At 31.2% G+C, this 21540-nt stretch overlaps 1 protein-coding gene and 1 pseudogene across 1 annotated transcript; both read right to left on the bottom strand.

The window, feature by feature from the left end:
- Window positions 1-1044: 1044 nt before the first annotated feature.
- LOC139889815 (uncharacterized) lies at window positions 1045-3313 on the bottom strand (annotated as a pseudogene).
- A 2311-nt stretch (window positions 3314-5624) lies between these two features.
- Window positions 5625-21330, bottom strand: LOC139889814 (uncharacterized). The gene is made up of 5 exons (XM_071872739.1): window positions 21075-21330; window positions 20396-21001; window positions 20196-20274; window positions 6114-6668; window positions 5625-6033 (listed from the first exon to the last, which is right to left on the bottom strand). Exons 1-5 carry the CDS (start codon window positions 21328-21330, stop codon window positions 5625-5627), a joined length of 1905 nt encoding a protein of 634 aa, XP_071728840.1.
- Between the last annotated feature and the right edge of the window lie 210 nt (window positions 21331-21540).

Raw genomic sequence — 21540 nt, 5'->3', positions numbered from 1 at the left:
GTACTATCATAAGGCATAATCAGAACCATAAAAAAATATATGGATATATAAGACTAACCCATGTTTTGTTGACATCATTCGATGCAAAACATTCAATTACGTAGATTGGAAGCGAAGAAATTTATGACTGAATGGAGATAATGAACTTGTGACTCTGAGAAAACAAAGAAATCAGCCCTAAAAATATTAAAATGAGGTGTATGTGTGACGGATATGTGTGAAGGTACGGTTACTCGTAACTGCATCATGGGCAACAGGGTAATTAGGTCTCCTAACTGCCGATTAAAATCCTTAATGATGCCATCAGGATATTAAAAGGCTGAGATTAAAAGTTGAAAACTCATCTAACAATTAGGATTTTGCCATGTGTGTTTTTAACATTTGTAATGACATTATGAAAGTTTTCTTATTATAGATATTGATCGATTGATCGATCAGAAGTTAGTATACCGCTAAAGAAATTCATGTCCATATTCCATCTTTCCAGGATTGACAAAAGCTTCAATTGCAACTATCCTGGCTTTACGTCTTCCCAGTATATCAATATCATTCTTATCCCGGAAGTCACTACAAAACCCTAAAGAAGAAGCATATAACTAAATATAAATAGATTCAATTTAACTAACACATATAATGACCATTACCAACAACTGTCACCACATGCCCAATCAGATCACCTGACAGGAAATAGAGTAGAATATTATTGTAAACAAAATACTTGAGATGTCAACTGTATAACCTTTTTAAACAATATCTTCATCTGCTTTTTTTTTTGTTGGGTGAAAAACAATAATTTAAATTAAAATAGATCAAAAAGATCTTGTCCAATTACAATAACCAAATGCATCAATACAACATTAACCAATACAACAAGCAATAATCGATGAACGACTATTGAAACACACGTCCCGAAAATCACTCCAATGAAGACCCCTATTTTCATCTGAATAGTTCTCCAGGAGCAGCAACAACTATAGAACCTTTAAGAGTTAATCCAATGAAGGTCAACAGATGATGTTTTCATCCAATAGTTAAGAATTTTGGCTAATTGTAAGTTTCCATCAAGTATTTTGGCACTAGCCTACCTATCAACTCAAGCAACGTACTCTTCAGTGAACCGTCTGCTACACGATCAACTAATAGTGTTAAGGTCGTAACATCAAGTGAGTAACTTCTTCCTTCCATTTCATGTAAAAGCATTTCTACATCATCATAGTATTCATTTTTTAGATATCCTTGCAGAAGAACTCTGTACGTAACATCATTCGGTGGGCAACCACCCTCATCCATTTTTAGAAACAACTTCTTTGCATCACTTGGTAGACCTTCCTTACAAAGACAACTAATTATCACATTATATGTGTGAACATCAGGTTTCAAGCCTTTATTATTTAGGTCCTCAAAGAGAACCCTTGCGATATCAAACTTCTCGCATTTGCTTGCACCATCAATCAGGATGTTATACACAACGATATCCGAATTGAGCTTGCTATTATCCATTAACTTGAACAAAGAGAATGCATCTTCTTCCAGACTGTTGCTGCAAAGACCCTTTAAGATTATTCTATAAGTTGATTCATCAGGAAGTTGACCTTGTGCCAGCATCTCATTAAAGAGTTTGCAAGCAGCTGCAGAACGTCCAACACTAAACAATCCTTGTATGATGGTGTTGTAAGTGACTTTATTACGTTTCAAACCTATTCTTGCCATTTCAGAAAACATATCCATGGCTTTGTCTATCATCATATTCTTACAATACCCGTTTATTAAACTATTGTAAGTGAAAACATCAGGAACCAGACATTTAAGTGTCAATGAATCAAAAGTTGTTTTTGCTTTACTCATTTCACCACGTAAACAGTAACCATCAATAAGTGAACTGTATGTTACTACGCCAGGAATCTTTCCTCTCTCTAACATGATATTGATAACAGATTGTGCCTCATCTACTTTACCGTCTTTGCATAATACACCCACTAATACAGTGTAGGTTTGCACATCTAAAGAGATCCTTTCATCCTCCATTTCTTTTAGTAAGTTACAAACCTCATTCCAACGACCTAAGTTACAAAGACCATGAATCAAAGAGGTATATGTGATGACATCTGGTATAATCCCTTTGCGAAACACCATCTCTTTGAAAAGATCAAAAGCATCATTAATCATTTTGTCTTTGCAAAGACTGTGAATGATGGTATTATATGCAATGACATCAGCTTTATGACCTCTTTCATTCATTAGCCTAAGCAAACCAATAGCAGTACAGTTTTTTCAATACTTACAAAGTCCCTTAATCAGTGGCGGTACCAGGATTCCAAGTCACCGGGGGCAAAAAATTTTTTTAAAACCGTGCCAAATTTTTGGGCAAAATATGGAGATTTTGGGGGAAAAAATGGAGGTTTTTAAGCAAATTATGGAGGTTTTGGGGCAAAATTTTAACATTTGTGGACAAAATTTGAAGGTTTTGGGGTAAAATTTGAAGTTTTTTTGGCAAAATTTAAAGGTTTTGAGGCAAAATATGTAGGTTTTGGGACAAAATATGTAGGTTTTGGGGCAAAAAAAAATCCACTGAGGGCAAAGTCGAAAAATCCAAAAATTTTACACTGAAAATTGCAAATCCACTGGGGGCGGCTGCCCCCGCCTGTCCCCCTTAAAAACCGCCCCTGCCCTTAATCATTGTGTTATACATAACTACATCAAGTTGGCAGAGATTCTGTTTGATAATCTTTTTGAAGAATATCTCAGCTTCATGAATCCTATCTTCTATAACAAGTCCATTTAAGAGTGTACTATAAATCCACACATTCGGTACAATGGCTTGTCTGAAGCAAATACCTAGAAGTGCAAAACCATCATTGGTACGGTGCAATTGGCAACAACACTTGATAGAAATACTAATAGTGTGTTTATTAGGAGGAACACCAATTGAACACATGTGTTTGAAAAGATCTAATGAAGAATAATGTTTCATTCTGGTGACAGCTGTCAACAACTGATTGAATTTAACCACAGATGGCAGAGGTCTTCTCTGAGTCATTTCATAAAACAGATTGTAAGCGTCATTGAAATTGTTAACTTTTTGGTACTTAGACAGAGGGCGATCATCATAATCACTATGAATTGAGGAAGAATTGGAGTGAAGAAAAGTTGCTAAAAATATATTATGAGAAAGATCAAATCGAAGACCTAATTGAAATTGAAAAGAATATGAGAAAGGGGTTTCAAAGAAAATGTTGGTAGCAGAATGATTACCATTGAACTTGATGAAAGCATTAACAGCAGAAGCAACATGAATTCTGCGATTCACCGCCATTTCCAAAAACTTCGAGCCAAAAACTTGTTCTCCCACCTAAAGAGTTACGGAGTAATTTTTTATTTTTTATGGCGAAAAAAAAAAACCCCGGCAAAAATAAGATTTATTTTAAAACAACAATTACAATACATGGGCTGGACATACCCAGGCCCAAAAATCGAAAAAAATACAAAAACCAATGACAATACAAAAACAACACAAGCCCAAACAAAACACCAAGCAACCCTACATACTTAGTCCAGATAAAATTTCATATTTGCCCATTTCAACTTCCAAACCCTCGCCACCTTGATGACAGCATTCGAATGCTTGACTTTAAAAGTCAACAACTTCAGTCTGATGAAATTCATAATCTCTTTGCACAATTCATCCTCAGACCTTTTCTTTTGCTTAGAAATTCTGCAATTTCTTTCCTTCCATATCCAATAAACACTAGCAACAAGCATTAGTCTATTGATAATGTTCAAGATCTTATTAGAATATGGGTACTTGGCAAGACTGCTCACAATTTCATTAAGACAATTAAGCAGACCTTTAAATACCATATTAGCCTTCTTGCTCCTCCAAACCTTAATACTATAATCACACAAAAAGAAGAGATGGTTGACAGAATCTTTGGTCTTCTCACACAAAGCACATTCAAAACTTTGATTAGTCATCCATTTTTCTAATCTGTCATGTGTATTCAATCTATTTAGGATTCCAAGCCATAAAATAAATGCACTTTTTGGATCAAAAAGTGATATGTTAACCTAGATCGTAAGATTGCAGTTAACTAATCATAAGAACCTAATAGCTCTATAATGAAGAAAGAACTACGCAGCTCAAATGAACGATTTGATTGAATGTCGAAATTGACAAACACAGAGAGAATTGGAAAATGATAAACTGAAAAACTAACTACAGATACATTTCAATTTCACTTCTATAGCACGCAGGCTAACTGAGTTGTAACAGAGATGTAGTAGCAGAATTAACAAATTCGAGCTGGCCGTTTTGACTTTTGTTGACTTCTGGAGGAGGGAGATGACACGTGCAGGGCACGTGATATTTGTTTAAACGTTTCACGTGAGTGGCATGTGGTCTATTTGAATTCCAACATATCAATACCCCCTTCTTCAATCAATTCTTGCCCTCAAGAATTGGCAAGAACAACTTCAAATTCTGGAAATCTAATACACAAATCTTCCAGCAATTCCCACGTAGCATCCTCAATAGATCCATTTTGCCATTGAATCAAACCATATACTGCAACACGATTATCTTTTTTCACCATTTTGCGTTCGAGCAGCTTAATTGGGTAGAAAGTGTTCCATCACTATCAATAGGTGGAATAGGACCCATGACAGCAGGTGGTGTCCCTTTATGCTCTTTGAGATGTGAAATGTGAAATACTGGATGGATTTGAGTAGGTACTGTAATTTGTAAGCTACAGCTCCTATTCTAGAAATGATCTGGTAAGGGCCATAATATTTAGGAGATAGCTTGCTATACTTGTGTGTTCTCAGGGGTAACCTGTGTGGTTGTAGCTTCACATAGACCCATGCTCCAATATCAAATATTCTGGCTGTCCTCCTTTTATCAGCTAAATTCTTCATTCTAGTTTGAGCCCTTTGAAGATGGAACTTTAGAAGGTTGCTTGCACCCTCCCTAGCAGTCAATGAACTGTCAACTACCTCAACTTTGCTGTCTTTAGCTGTGTAAATGATAGGAATACGTGGTGGTTGACCATAAACTGCTTCACATGGTGTTGTTTGAATAGATGTGTGGAAATTAGTATTATACCAATACTCATCCAAGGTTAACCACTTCATCCACTCCTTTGGCCTGTCACTAGTCATACATCTCAGATAGAATTCTAAACACGTGTTGACCACTTTAGTTTGACCATTTTTTTGAGGATGGTAAGCTGTTGAGAGATGTAATGCCACTTTCGTACATTTGAACAACTCCTTCCAAAATGTGCTCAAGAATATCTTATCTCTATCATTGACTATTGTTTTTGGCAGACCATGAAGTTTATACACATTATCAAAGAAGACTTGCGCTACCACAGCAGCAGCTGTGAATGGATGAGGCAATGGCATGAAATGTGCATACTTGGTTAGCCTGTCTACCACCACAAATTATTTTTGTTTTTCCTTGTGAAGAAGGAAGACCTTCAATGAAATCCATGGATATATCTGTCCAAATGGTGGTTGGAATGGGTAAAGGTTGTTGCAGACCAGGGTATTTACTCAAATCAGGTTTACACCTTTGGCACACACTGCATTCCCTTGTGTATTGCTTGACATATTTCCTTAATTTTTTTCTAATAAAAGCATGCACAAACCTTTTGGACTGTAGAAGCTACACCAGAATGACCACCAACTGCAGTGTCATGGAAGTATTTGATTATATCTACTCTTAGTTCTTCATCTGTTCCCACTACCAACTTATTTTTTCTGTACAATAGAGCATCTTTCCATTGATAATGCTTGGTAGCTTCAGGATAGGTAGCCTGCTTAGTGTGTAATGTGGCATCATTAGTGACACTTGCGTGTATCTTGTCAAGTAGGTCACTCAAAATGTGTGATACTTGTATATGAAATAACTGTGCAGCTCCACTCATTCTTGACAATGCATCTGCAGCCTTGTTGTCACACCCTTTCTTATAAATGATATCATAATCATAACCAATCAATTTAGGTAACCATTTGACTTGAGTTGGTGTAGACAACCTTTGATCCAATAGATGCCTCAGACTAATGTGATCAGTCTTGATAAGGAAGTGTTGATCCAATATAAGTTACCCATCTACTTTTCAATAGCCTGCACTATAGCTAGAAATTCCCTATCATAAGTAGATAGTGCTTGATGCCTCTGTGATAATGCTTTGCTCATAAAAGCTATGGAATGACCTTGTAAAACTGCACCAATGCCCAACCCTGAAGCATCTGTCTCAATGACAAATGTTTTATTGAAATTTGGTAAAGCCAACACTGGAGCTTGTTGCATATGTAATTTTAATTCTTGAAATGCTTGTGTTGCCACCTCAGACCAAAGAAATGAATCTTTCTTAAGTAACTGAGTTAGAGGTCTGCTAATCAAAGCATAATCTTTGATGAAACGCCTATAATAACCAGTTAGGCCAAGGAAACCCCTCAATTGTTTCAAGTTTTTTGGTATAGGCCAGGCTGCCATCACTTCAATCTTTGTAGGGTCAGTTGACACACCCTGGGCTGATATAACATGACCCAAATGCTCCACCTTTGTTGTTGCAAATACACATTTGGATTTCTTTGCATACAGTGTATTTTGTCTCATGACTTCCAATACTAAACCCAAGTGATCTATATGTTCTTCTAAAGAAGCACTGTACACCAATATGTCATCAAAAAATACCAATGTAAACTGCCTCAAAAAGGGTTTGAAAATATCATTCATCAATGCTTGGAATGTTGAAGGAGCATTGGTTAACCCAAAGGGCGTCACTAAAAACTCATAGTGACCCTCATGTATTCTAAAGGCTGTCTTAGAGATATCATTATCATTCATCCTAATTTGATGATATCCAGACCTTAGATCCAACTTTCTATACACCTTAGATGTGACAACCCGAAAATTTCTAACCAAATTTAAACTTTATCTTTATATTATTCCGACACGATAAGCAAAGTTTGTTAAGTTAAATCTCAAGAATTTTAAATTATGTTCATACATTCATTATAACCTCGACCAAATTCAGACGATTCACGAACCGTTATATATAAATAAATATGTATATATATGTATATATATATTATAACTTGAGAATATTAATAAAGTATTAAACGTATAATACTTTACATGAACGTATTTGTTTCAATATGTTTATCGATGGAATTAGAAGATAATATCAAATGATTGATTTATCAGATACATTATGATATGATTACGGGTCTATGTTATGAGGTCCACTGTGATTTAAGAAATCTATTCTTTTTGACAACATTCGGAAAATGATAAAGTGATTTATAAGTAAGAACGTGAAGTGTAAATAACTTAGATGTTGGATATCGACAAGTTATGTAACTCGACATTTTTCATTAAGATGATTTCATACGTTTATTTAATCTTTGAACTTTATCCCATGCTTCACCAACAAACTGTAATTTAAAAACTTGAAACCTATTATGAATATATATGATTCTACTTTTCTAAAATATTTTATGATATAACGATTTCCATTATTTTAACCTTTAAACAAAATGATTCTTAAAAATATATTTGGTTTTGGAAAACAAAATTATTATATTTATTTGATTTAGTTTCAAACGTACAAAAACGTTTTCAGTTTAAAAAGAACTTTATTATTAAAATGTATATAACTTTTATAAATATCTAGAACCACTTTTGACAACTCATTACTTAACCAGTATGATAAAGATAACGATATTTATATTTTATTTTATTAAATATATATAACGATTTAAATTAATATTATATATATTTATACGCGTATTATACGTACATAGTTTTATACTTTTACTATACTTAAACTTTACCTTTACTTTATTTTTACTTTACTTTAACTTTAATAATTCACTTTAATAATTCATACTTTAATAATTCACTTTAATAATTCATACTTTAATAATTCACTTTAATAATTCATACTTTAATAATTCACTTTAATAATTCATACTTTAATAATTCACTTTAATAATTCATACTTTAATAATTCACTTTAATAATTCAAAAATCTATTATAAATAGAATTCAATAGGTTTCATTATTTCATAAGAAACTTGAAAATATTTTTCTCTAAACTCTCTCAATCGATTTACATATATATATTTACTCCGTATTATTTCAAGATATTATTAGTATACATAAAATATTACGTCAGAGTGCTGTCCGAGTGATTTTGAAATTGTTTTTCGAGTGGGATTGGATTAAGGAAATTATGGGTTATAGCTATGGAGGTGATTGGGTATGGTTCATGGGTATGCTCGTGAGGTCAATATAGTGTTTATCATCTCCGTTGCGTCTACGTACCTTTCCTGCAATATTGAATCTCAATATTGATACGTGAGTACTCATAATTTAACTTTTACATACTAATAGTGTATCCCTGACTAGTGCTCGAGTATATAGGATTATGCATGTTTGTACTTTTGATATTGCCTTTAGTTAGGTTATGTTGAATCCTGAATTAGTTATATATGCGACTGAGATAAGGTATAAGATATGCATGTCGTTGGAAAGCTAGCGAAAAATTAAGAACTTTTCATTTAGATATCGAATGATTTCGATGAACGGATTTGAAGTTATAGTCCATCGAATTTTTGTATTATTATTATTAAAAATGATTATTATTATCGTCGTTATTATCGTCGTTCTAGTTTTATCTTATTATTATTATTATTATCTTTATCAATAAAAGGATTTATCATTAAAAATTGTTATTTTTTTTTATTATTACTATCGTTATTATCGTTAAAGTTATAATTAGTATTATTATTATTATCCAATTATTATTATTATTATTATTATTATTATTATTATTATTATTATTATTATTATTATTATTATTATTATTATTATTATTATTGGTATTATTATTATTATTATCATTATTAATATATATATATATATATATATATATATATATATATATATATATATATATATATATATCATTATTTAAAAATAGTTATTGTTATTGTTATTATTATTATTACTAAATTATCATTAAGATAATTATTAGTATTATCGTTAATAATGTTATAGTAACTATCATTATTAATATTAGTGTAATTAAAATAAATATCTGTAACACCTAATTATTTTGATTACTATTATTATCATTATTACGAACACGATATAAAAGACGATTAAAAGCTATTAAACGAAACGATTAGGAAATAATGGGTAAGTGTATCATGATGAAATTAAAATATTATAAGATATTGATTTAGATAAAATTATCGTTCTTATTATTTTTATCATTACTATTATTATTAAAATTATCGCTAGTATTAAAACTATCATTTTAACAAAAATTATCATTTTAATAGAAATGTCATTGTTACTATAAAATATCATTAATATTATTATTATTTTAAATAGAATTATTATTTTAAAGATAATATTAAAAATTATCGTAAATATTAAAATTATCATAATTAGAATTATCGTTTTATCATAATGTCATCTTAGTAATTATAAATATTGATATTTTTATAATAATAATTATTATTACAAAATAATACAACTTTACTTACTATCATTATAGATATTATTTTATCAAATAAATATTTGATACAAACATATTTTACTACGTGTAATAACTTACTTTAATAATACTTATCATATTATCTTTATAATATTAAATGAACCCTATAAATTTTATTACTTAATATATATAAAAGTATATTTTATTATATAAATATAATATAAAATTTTATTTATTAATAAATAAATTATATTATTTACTCTAATAAATCTTTTAAAAATATTTAAAAATATAAAACGACGATATTTAAACTATATATTAATCATGTATAGATTTTTGAAAATTATTTTGAGTCAAATTTACTTTTGTTGACTTTTGCATATTAGTCTCGAGCATTAGGATTGTGGTACACTATGACTTGACCTAATTTGTTAGACAAATATTGACCAACACATAAATATATATAATTAATTTAGGTTCGTGAATCCGAGGCCAACCTTGCACTTGTTCAATGACGTTATATGTATTTTTACTACGAAATACAGTATGGTGAGTTTCATTTGCTCCCTTTTTACTCATTACATTTTTGGGCTGAGAATACATGCAAATGCTTATTAACTGTTTTACAATATTTATATGCGTGAGTTTCATTTACCTTTTTACCCTTTATATTTTTGGGACTGAGAATACATGCGCTTTTATAAATGTTTGACGAAATAGACACAAGTAATTGAAACTACATTCTATGGTTGAATTATCGAAATCGAATATGCTCCTTTTTATTAAAGTCTGGTAATCTAAGAATTAGGGAACAGACACCCTAATTGACGCGAATCCTAAAGATAGATCTATTGGGCCTAACAAACCCCATCCAAAGTACCGGATGCTTTAGTACTTCGAAATTATATCATGTCCGAAGGAGGATCCCGGAATGATAGGGGATATTCTTATATGTATCTAGTTAATGTCGGTTACCAGGTGTTCACCATATGAATGATTATTTTTTGTCTCTATGCATGGGACGTATATTTATGAGAACTGGAAATGAAATTCTTGTGGTCTATTAAAATGATGGAAATAAATGATTATGATAAACTAATGAACTCACCAACCTTTTGGTTGACACTTTAAAGCATGTTTATTCTCAGGTGTTAAAGAAATCTTCCGCTGTGCATTTGCTCATTTTAAAGATATTACTTGGAGTCTTTCATAGCATATTTCGAAGAACGTTGCATTCGAGTCATTGAGTTCATCAAAGATTATTATTAAATCAATTTATAGTTGAATAGTGGATATTATGAAATGGTATGCATGCCTGTCAATTTTTGATGTAAAGAAAGATTGTCTTTTAAAAACGAATGCAATGTTTGTAAAATGTATCATATAGAGGTCAAATACCTCGCAATGTAATCAACTATTGTGAATCGTTTATAATGTATATGAACGGGTCCTTTCAGTTGGTATCAGAGCGGTGGTCTTAGCGAACCAGGTCTGCATTAGTGTGTCTAACTGATAAGTCTTTAGGATGCATTAGTGAGTCTGGACTTCGACCGTGTCTGCATGTCAAAAGTTTTGCTTATCATTTCTAGTCAGAAATCATCTGCTTATCATCCACAGGAAATTACCTGCTTATCATTATTAGTCTAGACACATCTTGCTATATTAATTGCATGAGTAGTGTATAGACAAAATTCATATCTTAGCGTATCTGCTAAATCATATCTTATCGTATCTGTTACTTTAAACTTTGCCTGACATATCCCGCAAATTTCTCCGTAATCTTTGAAATCTTTTGATCTCTATATATAGATATCCTATGTAAATAGAATACCACCCGATAGCCGAAAAATCATTTTATATCGAAAATCCTTTATCCAATCGTACGAAATGGAATTTGTCATCAGTACAAGTCACTCGGATTCCGAAATAGAATCTCACTCAAGCTCCGAAAGCAGTGTGACCGGAATGGATCAACCAATCAGTCATCACCTATTCTGGATGAATTGGGGATGAGTTCGTAGCCTCCTCAATCATTGGAAACAAGAAGAAGGCGATCCTTTCCATCCACCACATTGCCCTCTTGGCGAAGAACCTGAAGCACTTACCGGCGAACCTGTTCGAGACACCATTTTCTCTCTCATTTCCAGGGTATCTCGTCACGATTATATACTACATCAAATTCTATATTTTATTTATCCGCTCGTTCCGACCGACAATCATCCTGGAATAATAGAAGAAGTCAACGAAATTCGCGCTCGGGTAGTGGATTTGGAGAATATGGTGCAGAGATTACAAACACCAGCAGCAGCACCAGCAGCATAACCAGTACCACCATCATCAACGCCAACAGTACCATTACCACCTCCAACCACAACCGCGTTGTAAACCTCAACTTCACAATCTGTCCCACGAGCATCAACGTCATACGCACCATAGATACCAAGGAGTACCAACAACAATAACTGACGAAGTATTAATTCATAACTTCATTGGAGAAACATTCCGCGGCGATTATATAATCTCTAAAGTCTTAGAGATTATCTAATCTAGCCCTAGCCATAAATCAGTTAAGCGAACCAAAATGATAGAAGGAAGAGTAGAAACCCTGACAAAAATGGTGTGTGATTAACAAGTTAAACTTGTTTTACCAACAGCATCAACAGTACCGTCAACGTCACCAGCATCGTCAGTACAGTCAATATCAGAATCAACAACACCTATAACATCACAAACTACGTCAGTTCAAGAATCACTGTGGACATCATTACGAATCAATAACGTGTATATTGTATCAACAAGTTATGAAGAATTAACTCATTCCCTCTGAAGAAATTATATATATATTTTATATATATATATTTTGAAATAAAAAATAAATCTTTCCGTTCTAAGCTACTGTGTGTGAATCTTAACTACTCGGTTAATTCATATTACAAATATGCAATAATGTACGTCCCTCGCCCTCAACTTAACCATCGTTAACTACAATCTCTGTCTCAATTCAACAAGTTCCAATTCCTAATAAATCAAGTATATATTTGATTTTACACTTCATCATTGATGTAACCGAAACTTTTCAGATAACATCATTCGTACTTTGTGAAGTTCACAAGAATTTAACGAAAACCAACATCACATCTCAACAAATAACGAAGTATTGATTCATAATTTCAATATTATTGAAGAAATACTTATGTAACCTCTAAAGCCTTCAAGGAATTATTCAATTCTAGTTCCAACCGTAAATCGAATGAGTTTAATTTAGTATTAACTCATTAAAATCTATGTTACATCTGAGGAGAATATATACATATATATTTTCATAAAGACTGTAATAAAATTCTTATGTACAAAATATTAATTGTGAAAATTTTTTTAACGGGTAGGTAATACCCGAGAGATATATATAAATTCACTAATAATATGTTACATTCTTCAAATCAGATTAAGCAAATTATCAATTATACTTCCTACTTTCACAATAATATACATTCTTTCATAGAAATCAAAACAATCATACTCATTCAAACCCAATTACATATTCTGCTTTTAAAATCTCAGAATTCAATTCGAGATATAACCGGTACCATCACTTTTAGATTCCTACATCTTTCAAAGCTATACTTTGACTTCAAAAGTGTGTTAGAACATCAAATGTATACAAATGATTACAATCTGTGTTCAAACCCTTCGAAAATCTCTGAAGACACTTCAAATAATGAGCAATCGAGATGATGATCCAACCACATATTACCCACAGTTATGTACTTAAAAAGCTCTCGAAACCAAAGTCATAATTCAACACATATCTGTGTCAGATCTTTTGGCATTTATTAGCAAAAATAACCTTGCAATTCCTTTGCAAAGTAGCAAATTATATCACAGCTCCAGCAAGACAACTTCGATTTTTTCATTCGGAGTAGCCTTATCATAATTTTGATATATGTGATTACCCTTTTGTTACCGGAGAACCTTTCATATTCCACCACATTAGCAATAAACTTACCAACAACTTCACTGATCTTGGGCATTCCGAAGAATCTTTATATTTATCGAAACCTCATCATTTACTCATCTGCCTCTTGTAACGAGAATTGCCATACGAATCATTGGAAATTAGCAATCAGTATTTTGAAATCTCACAGCATGTTGACGCCAACAGTTATACATAACGTCTATTTCCAAGGCTTACATACTTCGAATGTGAAGTTTCTGAAAAACACTCTGAACCGCGAACTAGTTCTCGAAATGCTGATGAAGCAACAAAAACTGTAAACGACCTTAGCAGTAAAAAGTTTGATGATAAAGATTAGTGTATTAACAAAGCTCAGAAATAGAGAAGTTTTGGAACTGGAAAACGGATTGAGCAAAGTATGAAGGAGGCTGTGGATAAATCACAAAGACTGAACCTGCCTTCAAAGAATCCAAATGATTCAGTGTCTGCTGAAGTCATTAACGAATACCTTGCTCCTGACACTAAACCCTTACAGACAATATTCTTCATCATCCTCTGATATTAGAAATTCTAAGATATCACCGTATCTTTCATTATAAATATCCTCCATATTTCTGAAGATATTTCCATAACTATTCTTATCTGGAATCATTTATCTCTTTGCGCTATCTGTATTACATCAAAAAGGAAACTGTTTAGTTCCTATACTCTGTAAACCTTTGAGTTTAAAATATGAATGTTTTTGAAGTAGTGTTGGAAACTGAAGCATGAGTTAGTATAATATAATGACACTTGATCAACGTGATTATATTACAGTAATTCATGCTGAGTTTCTAAATGGAACGTGATGATTCACAGATCATAACATCATCATGTGCCATGTTATACGACTCTTGTATTCTATTTAACCTCTAAAATATCAAGAAAATATTTCTTGATGATTAGACCTTTTTCAAGGTATTCTAGTAATTTGACAAGTCAAGATCGTGCTATCACAATTTTCTTCCTAGAACATTAACAATGTTCATTCCGAAATTCATATCTGTGAATTCTGGACCATTACAAGCGGTGCTTAATCGCAAGAAGAAGAAACGAAAGGACAAAACTCCGAAATAGAAATTGGGGTATAAATTGCAGCAAATAAAAGAGAGCATTAACTATGGATGACAATGATTATAGAAGATAGAAACAGAGACTTTGAAATATAAGGGAAGATATAAAGCCCAACGACAAACCAAAAATTATAAACCATATATATCGATGCATATAGCAATATAAAGACACGGGAGAACTAGAAACACTATAAACCCAAGAGTATAGTAGAAGTAAATAGATTCTTCCGGCGGTAGATGAAAAAGAAGAATGATCGATATGAAAGTTATAAGTATATCGAGAATCAGAACTGGATGGAGCATATTGATGCATACTTTAAAATATGAGTTGAGGGGAAAAGAATAGAAGGTGATGAAACATGACTAGGAACTTAGAAATCAACAGATTTAACTCACACAATGACGGAATAAGTGAATCAAACCCTCTAGTGAATAGGTTAAGCTTTTTGGGATTAATTTAGTCATACCACAACTAAATCAAGTGTGATTAGATCAACACCTAGAGCTATTATTCACCACCTGGGTGATTTGGGTTGAGAGAGAATCGAAGGAGCTCAACAGATCTGAGTGTGTGTAACAAATGAGAGGCTTTACCTAAAATGAAGAACATAAGACTTTATATACCCCTACTGTTGACTCACCCGTACGATTCATCCATCACACATACGAGTTGGCTTCATCAGCCGTACGGGTGATCACTCACTCGTGTCTTCTCATTTAAGTTGTAATTGTGACTTAGCTCAGCATCAACCGTGCGTATGAGCCTGTCAGCCGTATGAGTGAGGTTTCACTCGGACGTCTGACTAAGTCTAACATAGTCAAACATCCAAATCTCGTTCCTGCAGTTGCTGTAACCACATACAAACACGGATAGGATAATAACGAACGATCATGGTGGCCTGTAAACTGTTGTACCTGCAATGGACGTGGGTAGATGTCTAGGGACTTGCATAAAATGCATCAACAGAAGGTGTGAGTTGTAAGAAAACGAAGGAGGTGAATTTATAAGAAAATCTCCGACAGAACAATTAAAATGGACGATCGCATTTAAAGCGGATCCTAATTCCTTTTGTTACCGGAGAATCAAATCTTATTACAAAGATTTTCTTCAAATTCCTTGAAATCTGGAAATCAATCACATCTACGTCAAATGATAAGATGAATCTACACTTACTCATTTCACTCTTCTATGTTAGCTTCATTTGTACTCTTCATATAAATGGATTGTTTATCCAAATTATTCGCTGATGATAAAACTCTAATTTTCAGCCTGTATGCATCATGAAAACATACTTATTATCATTCACGACCTTTCCACTCAAATTTCGGGACGAAATTTCTTTAACGGGTAGGTACTGTGACAACCCGAAAATTTCTAACCAAATTTAAACTTTATCTTTATATTATTCCGACACGATAAGCAAAGTTTGTTAAGTTAAATCTCAAGAATTTTAAATTATGTTCATACATTCATTATAACCTCGACCAAATTCAGACGATTCACGAACCGTTATATATAAATAAATATGTATATATATGTATATATATATTATAACTTGAGAATATTAATAAAGTATTAAACGTATAATACTTTACATGAACGTATTTGTTTCAATATGTTTATCGATGGAATTAGAAGATAATATCAAATGATTGATTTATCAGATACATTATGATATGATTACGGGTCTATGTTATGAGGTCCACTGTGATTTAAGAAATCTATTCTTTTTGACAACATTCGGAAAATGATAAAGTGATTTATAAGTAAGAACGTGAAGTGTAAATAACTTAGATGTTGGATATCGACAAGTTATGTAACTCGACATTTTTCATTAAGATGATTTCATACGTTTATTTAATCTTTGAACTTTATCCCATGCTTCACCAACAAACTGTAATTTAAAAACTTGAAACCTATTATGAATATATATGATTCTACTTTTCTAAAATATTTTATGATATAACGATTTCCATTATTTTAACCTTTAAACAAAATGATTCTTAAAAATATATTTGGTTTTGGAAAACAAAATTATTATATTTATTTGATTTAGTTTCAAACGTACAAAAACGTTTTCAGTTTAAAAAGAACTTTATTATTAAAACGTATATAACTTTTATAAATATCTAGAACCACTTTTGACAACTCATTACTTAACCAGTATGATAAAGATAACGATATTTATATTTTATTTTATTAAATATATATAACGATTTAAATTAATATTATATATATTTATACGCGTATTATACGTACATAGTTTTATACTTTTACTATACTTAAACTTTACCTTTACTTTATTTTTACTTTACTTTAACTTTAATAATTCACTTTAATAATTCATACTTTAATAATTCACTTTAATAATTCATACTTTAATAATTCACTTTAATAATTCATACTTTAATAATTCACTTTAATAATTCATACTTTAATAATTCACTTTAATAATTCATACTTTAATAATTCACTTTAATAATTCAAAAATCTATTATAAATAGAATTCAATAGGTTTCATTATTTCATAAGAAACTTGAAAATATTTTTCTCTAAACTCTCTCAATCGATTTACATATATATATTTACTCCGTATTATTTCAAGATATTATTAGTATACATAAAATATTACGTCAGAGTGCTGTCCGAGTGATTTTGAAATTGTTTTTCGAGTGGGATTGGATTAAGGAAATTATGGGTTATAGCTATGGAGGTGATTGGGTATGGTTCATGGGTATGCTCGTGAGGTCAATATAGTGTTTATCATCTTCGTTGCGTCTACGTACCTTTCCTGCAATATTGAATCTCAATATTGATACGTGAGTACTCATAATTTAACTTTTACATACTAATAGTGTATCCCTGACTAGTGCTCGAGTATATAGGATTATGCATGTTTGTACTTTTGATATTGCCTTTAGTTAGGTTATGTTGAATCCTGAATTAGTTATATATGCGACTGAGATAAGGTATAAGATATGCATGTCGTTGGAAAGCTAGCGAAAAATTAAGAACTTTTCATTTAGATATCGAATGATTTCGATGAACGGATTTGAAGTTATAGTCCATCGAATTTTTGTATTATTATTATTAAAAATGATTATTATTATCGTCGTTATTATCGTCGTTCTAGTTTTATCTTATTATTATTATTATTATCTTTATCAATAAAAGGATTTATCATTAAAAATTGTTATTTTTTTTTATTATTACTATCGTTATTATCGTTAAAGTTATAATTAGTATTATTATTATTATCCAATTATTATTATTATTATTATTATTATTATTATTATTATTATTATTATTGGTATTATTATTATTATTATCATTATTAATATATATATATATATATATATATATATATATATATATATATATCATTATTTAAAAATAGTTATTGTTATTGTTATTATTATTATTACTAAATTATCATTAAGATAATTATTAGTATTATCGTTAATAATGTTATAGTAACTATCATTATTAATATTAGTGTAATTAAAATAAATATCTGTAACACCTAATTATTTTGATTACTATTATTATCATTATTACGAACACGATATAAAAGACGATTAAAAGCTATTAAACGAAACGATTAGGAAATAATGGGTAAGTGTATCATGATGAAATTAAAATATTATAAGATATTGATTTAGATAAAATTATCGTTCTTATTATTTTTATCATTACTATTATTATTAAAATTATCGCTAGTATTAAAACTATCATTTTAACAAAAATTATCATTTTAATAGAAATGTCATTGTTACTATAAAATATCATTAATATTATTATTATTTTAAATAGAATTATTATTTTAAAGATAATATTAAAAATTATCGTAAATATTAAAATTATCATAATTAGAATTATCGTTTTATCATAATGTCATCTTAGTAATTATAAATATTGATATTTTTATAATAATAATTATTATTACAAAATAATACAACTTTACTTACTATCATTATAGATATTATTTTATCAAATAAATATTTGATACAAACATATTTTACTACGTGTAATAACTTACTTTAATAATACCTATCATATTATCTTTATAATATTAAATGAACCCTATAAATTTTATTACTTAATATATATAAAAGTATATTTTATTATATAAATATAATATAAAATTTTATTTATTAATAAATAAATTATATTATTTACTCTAATAAATCTTTTAAAAATATTTAAAAATATAAAACGACGATATTTAAACTATATATTAATCATGTATAGATTTTTGAAAATTATTTTGAGTCAAATTTACTTTTGTTGACTTTTGCATATTAGTCTCGAGCATTAGGATTGTGGTACACTATGACTTGACCTAATTTGTTAGACAAATATTGACCAACACATAAATATATATAATTAATTTAGGTTCGTGAATCCGAGGCCAACCTTGCACTTGTTCAATGACGTTATATGTATTTTTACTACGAAATACAGTATGGTGAGTTTCATTTGCTCCCTTTTTACTCATTACATTTTTGGGCTGAGAATACATGCAAATGCTTATTAACTGTTTTACAATATTTATATGCGTGAGTTTCATTTACCTTTTTACCCTTTATATTTTTGGGACTGAGAATACATGCGCTTTTATAAATGTTTGACGAAATAGACACAAGTAATTGAAACTACATTCTATGGTTGAATTATCGAAATCGAATATGCTCCTTTTTATTAAAGTCTGGTAATCTAAGAATTAGGGAACAGACACCCTAATTGACGCGAATCCTAAAGATAGATCTATTGGGCCTAACAAACCCCATCCAAAGTACCGGATGCTTTAGTACTTCGAAATTATATCATGTCCGAAGGAGGATCCCGGAATGATAGGGGATATTCTTATATGTATCTAGTTAATGTCGGTTACCAGGTGTTCACCATATGAATGATTATTTTTTGTCTCTATGCATGGGACGTATATTTATGAGAACTGGAAATGAAATTCTTGTGGTCTATTAAAATGATGGAAATAAATGATTATGATAAACTAATGAACTCACCAACCTTTTGGTTGACACTTTAAAGCATGTTTATTCTCAGGTGTTAAAGAAATCTTCCGCTGTGCATTTGCTCATTTTAAAGATATTACTTGGAGTCTTTCATAGCATATTTCGAAGAACGTTGCATTCGAGTCATTGAGTTCATCAAAGATTATTATTAAATCAATTTATAGTTGAATAGTGGATATTATGAAATGGTATGCATGCCTGTCAATTTTTGATGTAAAGAAAGATTGTCTTTTAAAAACGAATGCAATGTTTGTAAAATGTATCATATAGAGGTCAAATACCTCGCAATGTAATCAACTATTGTGAATCGTTTATAATGTATATGAACGGGTCCTTTCATTAGATCCACTAAGCTCATCAATAAGCTCCTCTATAACAAGAATTGGGAACCTATCCTTAATAGTCTTGTTATTTAGCTCTCTATAGTCAACACACATCCTCCATGATCCATCCTTTTTCTTAACCATCACTATTGGTGATGCAAATGGGCTTTAACTATGCCTAATTACCCCTGTAGACAACAATTCCGAGACCATAGTTTCAATAGCATCATTCTGTGATGGAGGATGTCTATAAGACCTAATATTCACAGGTTGACTACCTTCCACTAGAGGAATTATGTGGTCACATGATCTATGAGGTGGTAGTGACTTTGGTTCTTCAAATATATCATTGTATGCATCAAGTAATTTAGATATACCTGAAGGTTCTTGTGAGTTATCACTAGTCATGTGCCATAGTGTAGCAGGAAATACACATAAATACACATACTGACATACCATTTAATTGAACATCAACTGCCCTGTCAATTTTTTTTCCCTTTAACCATTGCACACTTGCCCTCTTGCCAGTTAATTCAACTCTATGTCCATTGTAGTTGAATGTCATCTTAAGATGCTCAAAGTTCCAGACTATATCACCCAATATCTTGAGCCATTGCATACCCAATACCATTTCACAACTTCCTATAGGTAAGATCAATACATCACTAACAAATGTTTCACCATTTATTTGCCACTTTAATGCTTCACAAATACCAGCACTCAAGGTTTTATTACCACTAGGAATGTTGACAGGTATTGCTTCATTAGTTTTCAAGAAACACCCCAAATTTTTAGCCACATTAACATCCAAAAAATTGTGTGTGCTACCAGAATCAATCAGAATTTGCACAGACTTCTTATTGATTATACCAGTGACCCTCATAGTCTGGTAATCACTTGTCCCAGTTAATGCATTCAAGGAGATATATGGTACATTTTGTACCTCCACTTCTTCTGCAGGGTCTTCTTGTTCTTGTTCCATTGTCTGACTGAGTTCATCAACCTCATCTTCCTCATCTGCCAAAACCTCCAAGGCATACAATTGTCCACTACATTTGTGACCTGGTACATATCTTTGATCACAATAAAAACATAGATTCTTGGCTCTTTTTTCAGTGTGTCAATTGTTTCTTACTAGTCATTGAGCCTTGATCTTTATTGCAGGGTGTATTAGCTATAGCTAATGGTGTAGTTGTTGCAGTTGTAGCCATACCCTTATTGTAGTTGTTACTAGTGAAATTGTTTCTTGTGTTGAAGCCATTGTTAGCAGCCCTTGAACTTGGTAATATTGGTGCAGATCTTTTTCTTGTAACATTTATGGCTTCAGCCTGCATTCTTGCTAAACTCATAGCATCTTCTAGTGTTTTGGGTCTAAACATCCTCACAGGCATCTTTACTTCCTTTTGTAACCCAGCCAAATACCAGCTAATTGACTATTTTTCATTGATGTCTACCTTATTAACAAGAACTTCAAACTCATGATTATAAGTTTGTAATGAGTCTGTGTGCCTGAGATTTTTAATCTCAGCCAAAGTGTCTTCAACACTTGTACTAAACCTTTTAAGGACAGCTTCTTGATATTCTTCCCATTCTACATCAAC

The sequence above is a fragment of the Rutidosis leptorrhynchoides genome, chromosome 2 (genome assembly GCF_046630445.1).
Source record: "Rutidosis leptorrhynchoides isolate AG116_Rl617_1_P2 chromosome 2, CSIRO_AGI_Rlap_v1, whole genome shotgun sequence".
NCBI lineage: Eukaryota > Viridiplantae > Streptophyta > Magnoliopsida > Asterales > Asteraceae > Rutidosis > Rutidosis leptorrhynchoides.
Note: the sequence above shows the minus strand (reverse complement) of the source record. Positions and strands in the feature narration are given on the sequence as shown.